At 38.4% G+C, this 12663-nt stretch overlaps 1 protein-coding gene across 1 annotated transcript in view; it reads left to right on the forward strand.

Moving 5' to 3' along the window:
• LOC124722253 (NACHT and WD repeat domain-containing protein 2) overlaps positions 1-12663 on the forward strand; it is a 312786-nt gene that overhangs the window by 123590 nt on the left and 176533 nt on the right. The window contains exon 14 of the mRNA XM_047247442.1: positions 11222-11327. Within this exon, the coding sequence (XP_047103398.1) occupies positions 11222-11327 (106 nt within the window). The remainder of the gene's footprint in view (positions 1-11221; positions 11328-12663) is intronic.

Below are 12663 nucleotides of genomic sequence, written 5' to 3' on the forward strand. Positions count from 1 at the left end.
GCTGCAGAGTGAAAATCTCATTCTGGGATTTTTATTATTGTTTGACCAAAGATAATTGTTTGTCATACCAGAATGACATTATTTTGTTTGAGTCAGTAGTTAATGGCTGGCTGTTTACACCAAGTTTTGATTATTAACCATCTTCATGGTTTAACAACCTCCTTTGTTACACATACACTGTTAATTGTAATTATTGTTCATGCAGTAATTAAATATTATTGGCTAGGTCTAGTGGTAGTTTTAAAGAGAAAATATTCATCTTGTTTCTCGAGGATCTCCTTAAATCTGTTGCTTGAACTTCTTCTGTCTGGAAGCCAGGTTCTTTTGTAGGTCTGGAAGTCCTATAGGTTGACATGTTTGTAGAATAATGTAGACAACAAAGCTGATTCATATGTAATTTTCATATTTAATAGTCCTGGATACCTTGCTGCCATAAATTTTGCAATGTTCACACAGTGAAATACACTCCATTTGTACATAACTCCAGAAAAACTTTACATTTCTCCTTCCTTTCTTCCTGTCACACACGACATGCAACCCAACCATACCCAGTTAACAGTTCTGAAGTACATCAATAAAGATATATTCATACTAAGATTGAAACATAGAACATAGAACATTAAATTGAAAATAATTTACAAAAAGTGACATTTCCTCAACAGCACAATGGAACTATTATGATAACATTTATTGACATAAACAAAAAATATATCTTTTTGTAGTACAGTAATTTTATGAAATTTGATTTTTAAATCACGTGGATTAATTGTGTTAGCAAGACTTATTATACAGTTGAAGTTTAAAACATTTCAAATAAGATCAAAAAAATGGTAAGATAAATTTGAGAATATACATGGTCCAAATGGTTTATTGCACATTACAGTGGTATAAAGAAATGTTAGTTATGCATCATGTTAATCTTCATCATGGTAATACAGTTTTGTATCTCATCAGAACTGAAAAAGTGGGTATCCAAAGATACTCTATAATCAAGAGGAAGTACAATGGTAGTGTATTAGATGTGAAGACACAGTTATGAGATACAGATTTAATGCACTTCCTAAAATACACAGATAACAGCTTTTGGCAGTGACATTCAAAAAAATGTGAAGGGAATTAACTTGAACTTTGTAATAATTGAATATAATTTGTGCAGATGGTACTCCACAACTTCTACTTGAAATAAGAAGGCATGTCTATTGGAAAGCTGTAATATGACTTTGGTAATCATTGTTGTACTTTCAATGTGATCTCTTTACTAATTTACCTAATTTCAAAAAGTGTGGTTTGTTTCCCTTTTATACATATACACTCCTGGAAATTGAAATAAGAACACCGTGAATTCATTGTCCCAGGAAGTGGAAACTTTATTGACACATTCCTGGGGTCAGATACATCACATGATCACACTGACAGAACCACAGGCACATAGGCACAGGCAACAGAGCATGCACAATGTCGGCAGTAGTACAGTCTATATTCACCTTTCGCAACAATGCAGGCTGCTATTCTCCCATGGAGACGATCGTAGAGATGCTGGATGTAGTCCTGTGGAACGGCTTGCCATGCCATTTCCACCTGGCGCCTCAGTTGGACCAGCGTTCGTGCTGGACGTGCAGACCGCATGAGACGACGCTTCATCCAGTCCCAAACATGCTCCATGGGGGACAGATCCGGAGATCTTGCTGGCCAGGGTAGTTGACTTACACCTTCTAGAGCACGTTGGGTGGCACGGGATACATGCGGACGTGCATTGTCCTGTTGGAACAGCAAGTTCCCTTGCCGGCCTAGGAATGGTAGAACGATGGGTTCGATGACGGTTTGGATGTACCATGCACTATTCAGTGTCCCCTCGACGATCACCAGTGGTGTACGGCCAGTGTAGGAGATCGCTCCCCACACCATGATGCCGGGTGTTGGCCCTGTGTGCCTCGGTCGTATGCAGTCCTGATTGTGGCGCTCACCTGCACGGCGCCAAACACGCATACGACCATCATTGGCACCAAGGCAGAAGCGACTCTCATCGCTGAAGATGACACGTCTCCATTCGTCCCTCCATTCACGCCTGTCGCGGCACCACTGGAGGCGGGCTGCACGATGTTGGGGCGTGAGCAGAAGATGGCCTAACGGTGTGCGGGACCATAGCCCAGCTTCATGGAGACGGTTGCGAATGGTCCTCGCCGATACCCCAGGAGCAACAGTGTCCCTAATTTGCTGGGAAGTGGCGGTGTGGTCCCCTACGGCACTGCGTAGGATCCTACGGTCTTGGCGTGCATCCGTGCATTGCTGCGGTCCGGTCCCAGGTCGACGGGCACGTGCACCTTCCGCCGACCACTGGCGACAACATCGATGTACTGTGGAGACCTCACGCCCCACGTGTTGAGCAATTCGGCGGTATGTCCATCCGGCCTCCCGCATGCCCACTATACGCCCTCGCTCAAAGTCCGTCAACTGCACATGCGGTTCACGTCCACGCTGTCGCGGCATGCTACCAGTGTTAAAGACTGCGATGGAGCTCCGTATGCCACGGCAAACTGGCTGACACTGACGGCGGCGGTGCACAAATGCTGCGCAGCTAGCGCCATTCGACGGCCAACACCGCGGTTCCTGGTGTGTCTGCTGTGCCGTGCGTGTGATCATTGCTTGTACAGCCCTCTCGCAGTGTCCGGAGCAAGTATGGTGGGTCTGACACACCGGTGTCAATGTGTTCTTTTTTACATTTCCAGGAGTGTAATTTGTGATTATTTAATTTTGATTTGTGCACTTTATATAATAAAATACATTTTGAAAACAGGTGGATAATATTTCCTTTGAATACACATTCAGACACACCTCATGCTTGAGAAATGCAATTCCAGAACTGATCGGTTACCCAGAAACATGGTGTTTGCAGTGTGGTACAAAGTCATCCAAGGTCTGGGTGAAATTTTTCATTGCATTTCAGGGTGTATATCTCAAAATGTATGAAACATATTTTGCTTTTAAAAATATCATGTCATTTCTACATCCTTAATAAACATAATGTAGAAATCCTTAATAAACATAACCACCCCATGAACCATGGACCTTGCCGATGGTGGGGAGGCTTGTGTGCCTCAGCGATACAGATGGCCGTACCGTAGGAGCAACCACAACGGAGGGGTATCTGTTGAGAGGCCAGACAAATGTGTGGTTCCTGAAGAGGGGCAGCAGCCTTTTCAGTAGTTGCAGGGGCAACAGTCTGGATGATTGACTGATCTGGCCTTCAAACACTAGCCAAAACGGCCTTGCTGTGCTGGTACTGCGAACGGCTGAAAGCAAAGGGAAACTACAGCCGTAATTATTCCTGAGGGCATGCAGCTTTACTGTATGGTTAAATGATGATGGTGTCCTCTTGGGTAAAATATTCCGGAGGTAAAATAGTCCCCCAGTCGGATCTCGGGACGGGGACTACTCAAGAGGACGTCATTATCAGGAGAAAGAAAACTGGCGTTCTGCAGATCGGAGCATGGAATGTCAGGTCCCTTAATCGGGCAAGTAGGTTAGAAAACTTAAAAAGGGAAATGGATAGGTTCAAGTTAGATATAGTGGGAATTAGTAAAGTTCGGTGGCAGGAGGAACAAGACTTTTGGTCAGGTGAATACAGGGTTATAAATACAAAATCAAATAGGGGTAATGCAGGAGTAGGTTTAATAATGAATAAAAAAGTAGGAGTGCAGGTAAGCTACTACAAACAGCATAGTGAATGCATTATTGTGGGGAAGATCAGTTTGGATTCCATAGAAATATTGGAACACGTGAAGCAATACTGACCTTACGACTTATCTTAGAAGAAAGATTAAGGAAAGACAAACCTACGTTTCTAGCATTTGTAGACTTAGAGAAAGCTTTTGACAAGTTTGTATGCCAACTAACTCTGCAGATGATGAAGAAATTGATGAAATGTATGATGAGATGAAAGAAATTATTCAGGTAGTGAAGGGAGACGAAAATTTAATAGTCATGGGTGACTGGAACTCGAGAGTAGGAAAAGGGAGAGAAGTAAACATAGTAGGTGAATATGGATTGGGGCAAAGAAATGAAAGAGGAAGCCGTCTGGTAGAATTTTGCACAGAGCATAACTTAATCATAGCTAACACTTGGTTCAAGAATCATAAAAGAAGTTTGTACACATGGAAGAATCCTGGAAATACTAGAAGGTATCAGATAGATTATATAACGGTAAGACAGAGATTTAGGAACCAGGTATTAAATTGTAAGACATTTCCAGGGGTAGATGTGGACTCTGACCACAATCTATTGGTTATGAGCTGTAGATTAAAACTGAAGAAACTGCAAAAAGGTGGGAATTTAAAGAGATGGGATCTGGACAAACTGATTAAACCAGAGGTTGTACAGAGTTTCAGGGAGAGCATAAGGGAACAATTGTCACAAATGGGGGACAGAAATACAGTAGAAGAAGAATGGGTAGCTCTGAGGGATGAAGTAGTGAAGGCAGTAGAGGATCAAGAAGGTAAAACGACGAGGGCTAGTAGAAATCCTTGGGTAACAGAAGAAATGTTGAATTTAAATGATGAAAGGAGAAAATATAAAAATGCAGTAAATGAAGCAGGCAAAAGGGAATACAAAAGTCTCTAAAATGAGATCGACAGGAAGTGCAAAATGGCTAAGCAGGGATGGCTGGAGGACAAATGTAAGGATGTAGAATCTTATCTCACTAGTGGTAAGGCAGATACTGCCTACAGGAAAGTTAAAGAGACCTTTGGAGAAAAGAGAACCACTTGTATGAATATCAAGAGCTCAGATGGAAACCCAGTTCTAAGCAAAGAAGGGAAAGCGAAAAGGTGGAAGGAGTATACAGAGGGGCTATACAAGGGCGACGTACTTGAGGACAATATTCTGGAAATGGAAGAGAATGTAGATGAAGACGAAATGGGAGATACAATACTGCGTGAAGAGTTTGACAGAGCACTGAAAGACCTGAGTCGAAACAAGGCCCCGGAAGTAGACAACATTCCATTAGAACTACTGGCTGCCTTGGGAGAGCCAGTCCTGACAAAACTCTACCATCTGGTGAGCAAGATGTATGAGACAGGCAAAATACACTCAGACTTCAAGAAGAATATAATAATTCCAATCCCAAAGAAAGCAGGTGTTGACAGATGTGAAAATTACCAAACAATCAGTTTAATAAGTCACAGCTGCAAAATACTAATGCAAATTCTTTACAGACGAATGGAAAAACTAGTAGAAGCCAACATTGGGGAAGATCAGTTTGGATTCCGTAGAAATATTGAAACACATGAAGCAATACTGACCGTACGACTTATCTTAGAAGAAAGATTAAGGAATGACAAACCTACGTTTCTAGCATTTGTAGACTTAGAGAAAGCTTTTGACAATGTTGACTGGAATACTCTCTTTCAAATTCTAAAGGTGGCAGGGGTAAAATACAGGGAACAAAAGGATATTTACAATTTGTACAGAACCAGATGGCAGTTATAAGAGTCGAGGGACATGAAAGGGAAGCAGCGGTTGGGAAGGGAGTGAGACGGGGTTGTAGCCTCTCCCCGATGTTATTCAATCTGTATACTGAGCAAGCTGTAAAGAAAACAAAAGAAAAATTCGGAGTAGGTATTAAAATCCATGGAGATGAAATAAAAACTTTGAGGTTCGACGATGACATTGTAATTCTGTCAGAGACAGCAAAGGACTTGGAAGAGCAGTTGAATGGAATGGGCAGTGTCTTGAAAGGAGGATATAAGATGAACATCAACAAAAGCAAAACAACGATAATGGAATGTAGTCAAATTAAGTCAGGTGATGCAGAGGGAATTAGATTAGGAAATGAGACACTTAAAGTTAGTAAAGGAGTTTTGCTATTTGGGGAGCAAAATAACTGATGGCGGTCGAAATAAGGAGGATATAAAATGTAGACTGGCAATGGCAATGAAAGCGTTTCTGAAGAAGAGAAATTTGTTAACATTGAGTATAGATTTAAATGTCAGGAAGTCGTTTCTGAAAGTATTTGTATGGAGTGTAGCCATGTATGAAGTGAAACATGGACGATAAATAGTTTGGACAAGAAGAGAATAGAAGCTTTTGAAATGTGGTGCTACAGAAGAATGCTGAAGATTAGATGGATAGATCACATAACTAATGAGGAGGTATTGAATAGAATTGGGGAAAAGAGGAGTTTGTGGCACAACTTGACAAAAAGAAGGGACTGGTTGGTAGGACATGTTCTGAGGCATCAAGGGATCACAAATTTAGCATTGGAGATCAGCATGGAGGGTAAAAATCATAGAGGGAGACCAAGAGATGAATACACTAAGCAGATTCAGAAGGATGTAGGTTGCAGTAAGTACTGGGAGATGAAGAAGCTTGCACAGGATAGAGTAGCATGGAGATTTGCATCAAACCAGTCTCAGGACTGAAGACCACAACAACAACAACAATAAACATAAAATCTATTATAAGTACTGGAGAAACCTGATATCCAGAAAAGACTGGTTCTGTAGTGGCCACTGATAGATACATCTACAAATCACTATCAACAATAAAAATCATCATGGTTTCATCTTGGAAGCATAATTGTATTTTATGTACTTATTTAAGAAGAAAAACCTGGTAGCAGAGGGTGGTTGCAAGCAATGAATTTAGTTTTAATTAATTTATTCTCCAAAGAAAGAACAATACATTAGGTACACTTTACATCAATAAATATATATACACTCAATGAACACAAAAAGTCAGAGGCTCTCCATCACCAAAGATGAATATATAACAAACTAATGGGCTATTTGTATGTCATAAGTCACCTTTCATACTGCCTGCATCATCAGAAGTCACTATTTTAGTCACACATGTACCCTCTCACACCACCAGTGTTGTAAGAATTTTTGTGAGCTTGTGTTTGGAAACTTGTTTCAAAATAAATCATACCCAGAGGAATTATCAGTAAGTTTCTTACAAGTTTATAACACTGATCATGATTTTTGCATTTCTGCATCATGTACGGTAAATGTCAATCAAAAATAACTTCTAAATCCAGTGGTTATTTTTCCTGTTGTGTTCCTTTAATATAAGCGCCACAACTGTTCTAATTATCAACTAAATTTTGCACACAATTTTATACGGAGAAATCAAAACACATCCCACAGTTGAAGGTTTCTAAACTGATTTGAATTCTTCGCATAAAATTATAATGTTATGTTCATATAACAAAATGTAAACCTTGGTTATTAGGTTCCTGTAAGTATACAGATGTCCATCAGCACTTCCTGGAACAAAATGTAGTTCCATAACAAACTTATTGAACAATATATTTGAAGATCTTGAGGTCCGCTTTAAACCATAAATTACTTTGTTTAGCATACCTGCAGTAGCTGGTTCTACAGTGAATCCTATTGGTACTTTTACATAAATTTCATCACCTAAATTTCCTTGAAGAAAAACACCTTTTACATCCATTTGATTTGCAATCAATTTTTCATGATTTAAAAGAGTAAGTAATGTTTTCAGAGTTTTGCCATAGAGAATATGTTTCATTACAACCTAAACCTTTTCTTTGAGAACAACAGTGAGCAAATAGTCTAGCTTTATAACCACTAATATTATCTGCATAATTGTGTTTCACATTAAAAAGTTACTTAATGTCAATAGCCCTATTGTTTGTATCTCATTCAAATGTTGTCCAGGTCTTGTTTCCATTTAATACTTGCATCTCTTCTGCTACAGCAAGAAGTCATTCTTCTATAGGCCTATACAAGCTGCTGTAGATGCCACTGAAAGTATCTAACAGATCCTCAATGTAATTTCTGCAATCGGTGTAAAACGAAGCAGGTTCAATCCAGTCATTTAACATGAACTCCTCATTATCTTGTCATCATAAATATACATTTATGTTCAAAACTTAAGGATGAAAGTAACTTTTGCATGATGTTTCACTGCCAAGTACTATAGCTTGATGAAACCTGGACCATACATAGAAAGAACTGCTACACTATAGTGACAAAAGTAGCTAAAAGAAATATGCAGTGAGATGAACAGTAGTGACACTTGTATTAAAAGACAATAACTACTCTGAAGTCATCCTGATTTGTATGGTCACATGGACATTACAAAAAGCATATTGTGATTGTTAATAGGGTGTATGGTCACCATAGATGACAAGTGTATGCTCTGCAATGTGCTCCTGTGTTGGCCATGAGGTTAGTAAGAAGATTTTGTGGTAGGGCATTCCATTCCCCTGGATTGCTGGATTGTCATTGGTGATTTGGAATAATCGCAGTTAGTCTCCCCAATGCATCCCATAAATGCGATATTGCAATGACAGTGTAATTGTTCTTCATGTGCATCTTGGCATTCAGCCCTAACTTCATCGAACTGTGCAGGTGGAGGAGCTCTTAGAACAAGAGGATATTTGGCAAATGGATTGGCCTGTCCGTTCTGCTGACTTAAATTCCATTGAGCACACGTGGGATATATTTGGGAATGTATTGTAGCACTAGTGACCATCCAGCAGTAGTCAACTGTACAAATAGAGGTAGGGAATATCCTACCACAAAAACTCCTTACCGATCTTGTGGCCAACGTGCAAGAACATATGCGTTGCCATCCATGGTAATCACACACCATATTAAGAGACATGTCCCACTTTCTGTAATGTCCAGGGGACTATCATAAATCATGGTGATGTCAGGATGATTATTCTTTCAATTAAAGTGTCATTTCTGTTTGCTCCATTGTGTATTTCTTTTAGTTACCTTCTGTACTATATTGGAGCAGTTCTTACTATGTGTGGTCTAAGTTGAATCGAGCTGTGTTTCATGGTAGTGACACATCATCTGAAAGTTATTTTAGTCATTATCTTTTCCACACTAGAGTAGAATTGTGACTGCATTATAATTATATACAAATTTACCAACTTTCACCTTTGATACAGGATTTAATATTCTTAGTACTGCAGATACATTTTATCCAATCACAAACACTGTGGAGTAATTTTTTTTACTTAAAGTTAATTAATTCAAAAGCTATCAGAATCCGAAGACATCATAGTGTCATTGCCATACAAAAATACATGTGTTTATAGACCAGTTGTTCATGGTTCTGAGAAAGTATGTAGTTTAGTTTAAATATCCATAATTAATTATTAATTATGATGCAGTTTCAAGACATCCAACAATATTTATATCTTGTAATAATTCAAAATTTTGGGCTTATCTTTTGATAAGACTGAAGCCCCAAATTTTCGAAACATTATGATGCTCAGTAGATTTTTCATGTTTGGATTTTTAAAGGAAATATTCAAAGTTTAAAATTTTGTTAAGTAAATTATAAGTGGTACGTCTCTGAGAAGCTGCAGAATTTTATTAAACATGGAGATACAGTATCATTATAATATCAAAAAATGGTGCCTTGTGTTTCTGTAAAACACAAGGACACAAATCATTGAGTGCATGAAGGAAATGGTCCTAAAAATCTGGGCTGTTTATCTTTATAATTTCTCTCTTTTGTCATAGCATACAGTTCTCAACAATTCTTATAGTATTCCTGTGTGTTACATATCACATGGTCTTCTACATAGTCTGTGCTCTTGGCCAACCATAACTGAAACTCAAGTGCAACTGGTCTTCAACTAACTGCTACTGATCTGTAACTAACAACTCCTGATTCATGCCCAGCTATTTATAATCTCACCCTTTGGCAAGAATGCATTACTCCATGGATGACTGATCATGTCTTCTGAATGTTGCACTTTTTTTGTTAGGCAGTGTTAACGTGTACAAAACAGAACAAGTTAGTTAGGTTAGCTTAGCTGAGAAGCAGTTAACATCAGTTGCATTATGGGTTTCGGCCTTCACTATAACTCTGCATTTTGACATGAGGCTCTTACAGCATGTTACTAAGTGGTTCAGTTGGACGAAGTTTTTGAAGTTTTGATTTTTTTTTAATGAGGTGTCTGTTACTTCTTAATCATGCCCCCTTTGTTTTGGCTTATGACAGACCTGCCTTTCCAAGAGACAGATCAAGCTGATGTGTTTTATAAGTTATTGCAGTTCAAATGAACTTCTGTCATACCTTGATTGTAGTAGTCTTGTTCCTAATATTAATTTTGTGGAATTGTAACAGCATAACAGACAAGATATGACAAGAGACCACATGATTAAGTAGCCCTGGGCTACCAGTATTATAGTATTTCACTGTTTTTTGTATGTGGTTTTAATTAGCATTTATCTGAAAGGAAATAAAATCTAAATATTGAATACCATATAAAAGTCAATAAAGATATGCAGAAACCAAAGTGACACCACTTGTAAATTTGACTTTGAAACATTCAACATAAGCTGTTTCTATATCTCACATTTTCTAAATCCGTCACACCTCTCTGTGTCAATACTGTGTTAAATATTTCTAAAAATAACTGTAAATTTTACTGTTTTGGTGGAAATAAAATTGGTCTAACAATATATATGTTCAAAAAATGTTGCAGTGGAAACATGTTCATATGGTAGTGGACCAAGAACAATATATACAGCATTTTGTTCACCATGATTTTCACTTCTAAATGATTAGATAGGATGGGAGGAAAATATATAGTTCCTCTTCTAAGCATGCACCATTTTGTGTCCTTACTGAATACCAAAAATTATTCAGCTGCCTTGTAACCACAGAAAGAAAACAAAGCCTTTAAAATGGTTATAGAAAATCACAGGAAGATTCTAAAGTGATTCACTTTACAGGTGAAGCTACAAATGAAAAATGCAGTAACTTCAGCGCAAGTGATGATTACCTCAGACTTCAAATTTATCACTTATATCCACAGACAGAACAAATAATTGTTGTAATATGTCATTTAACAGATTTGGGAACTATATGATGAAAGTATATGAAGCATGTGAGAGCAAAGCATTTGATGAGCAGAGAAGTTGATGTAATATAAGCAAGGTACAACTACCTTGATCTTCAGAAAAAACACATTCAGAGAAAAGTTGCTAGTTACTTTGAGAGAAATTTTTAACTTGTTTATCATGTAACATTACTCAGACACTTGTGATGGGTGTTTTGGAAAAGATTTATGCACAAGAAATAGGAGAAGATAGGATTATGTTGGTATAACAAAATTTGCAATACAGTTGCTCAGGCAAGCTGCTTTCTCAACTTCACACAGTCAAAATTTTACTGTCAAGTATTGCTGCATTGTTTTCTGCATTGTATTTCTTCTTTTTGCTTACAGGTTTAATCTCACTGAGAAGGAAGGTTCTGCTGACAGGAAAGTTCCTATTCAACCTCTAGTATTTTATTCAAAGGATGGGAATGTTTCACGTTATAATTTAAGAAAGGTAAGTAAACCGGTTACCTATTACTCACACTAAAGTATTAATTGAAGACAGAATGAAAATTATTAATAGTATATGAGTTATGACAGAAAATTTCAATTTTGGAAAAGGAAGGAATAAGACCAGGACAATGGATTAGTGCAAAGATTACTGAAGTACAGTTATGAACAAACAGCAGCAAGACAAGGGAGGAAGTCAAATTACCACAATATGTACAGATGTTCACTCAGTCACATATCAAAGCTGTGAAGCCAATTAGCAATTTGAAATGTAGTTTGTGTATGGAACCCATCAGCATCTCTGTATAAAATGAGACAGAACTCGAATCTCACTTTGATCAATCTTGACACTTTCTGAAACATCACGAGATATCAACGCTACCACCCGACTGGAGACCTGAGAAAACTTCATCAATAGTTTATGCTGGGAAAGCCTACAGTCAAATATTGAACTTTTTTGTCATTGGTTCAATTGTCTTTGTAATGTTACCTAGAAGGAGAGTTTTTTTATTAGGAACCAGTTACAATGATATCTTTGCCTGTCAGCAAAACAAGTAAGTGATAGCATTGTTTTGCATATTCATACCATATCATTTCAATATGGTAATGGAAATTCCTTGGTAGAACATAAATATCAAAGCAATAACTGTAACAATTCACTGTATAGTTGAAATGCTGAGTTAACAAAAGGTACACAAGCAAGACTGAGACAGATATAAAAGTGTTGGTAGCTTTCAGATGAATCCTCTTCCAGAGCCCAATATATATGGGTACATGTGTGTGGCCACAGTGCTACAGCTGACTAAATGTGTCAGTATTGAAGTTCAGCTTGGTTGAGCAATTGTGGAGAATGGAGGAGGCAAATGAGTAATAAGGAAGGGAAGAGAATGGTAGCTTACACATTGGTGGAAGAGTCAACAGACCCACAAGACAGGAATACTGATGGTGTAAAGATGTGAATTCGAAAGGGAAGACAGAACAGTGGAAGACATAGGCTACAGAGAAGAGGGTATTGGTGGATTATGCATAAGGTTGGAGTCATGAGGCATGGTTAAAGATGAGTGCAATGCAGGGGCTAAGGGAAGTTGTGGCCAGGAGGACTGCGATATGGACTTGCCAAAGGCCTACTCCCCTTCTCACAGTTTCTACAGTGGAAACACTTTTTGCCACCAACCTCTCCAACCAAAGGTAACCAAAATCCAACAATGAATCTTACCTGTCCCAGTTCATACTTCTGTGCAACCATGAACTTTCTCCACTCCCACCTAGTTGCCCTATGGTTGCCTTCCCCACAAATTTCTTACCTACAGTTTGGTCTCACTCTCCTTTTTTTAAGCCCT

Source organism: Schistocerca piceifrons, chromosome X (assembly GCF_021461385.2).
Source record: "Schistocerca piceifrons isolate TAMUIC-IGC-003096 chromosome X, iqSchPice1.1, whole genome shotgun sequence".
NCBI lineage: Eukaryota > Metazoa > Arthropoda > Insecta > Orthoptera > Acrididae > Schistocerca > Schistocerca piceifrons.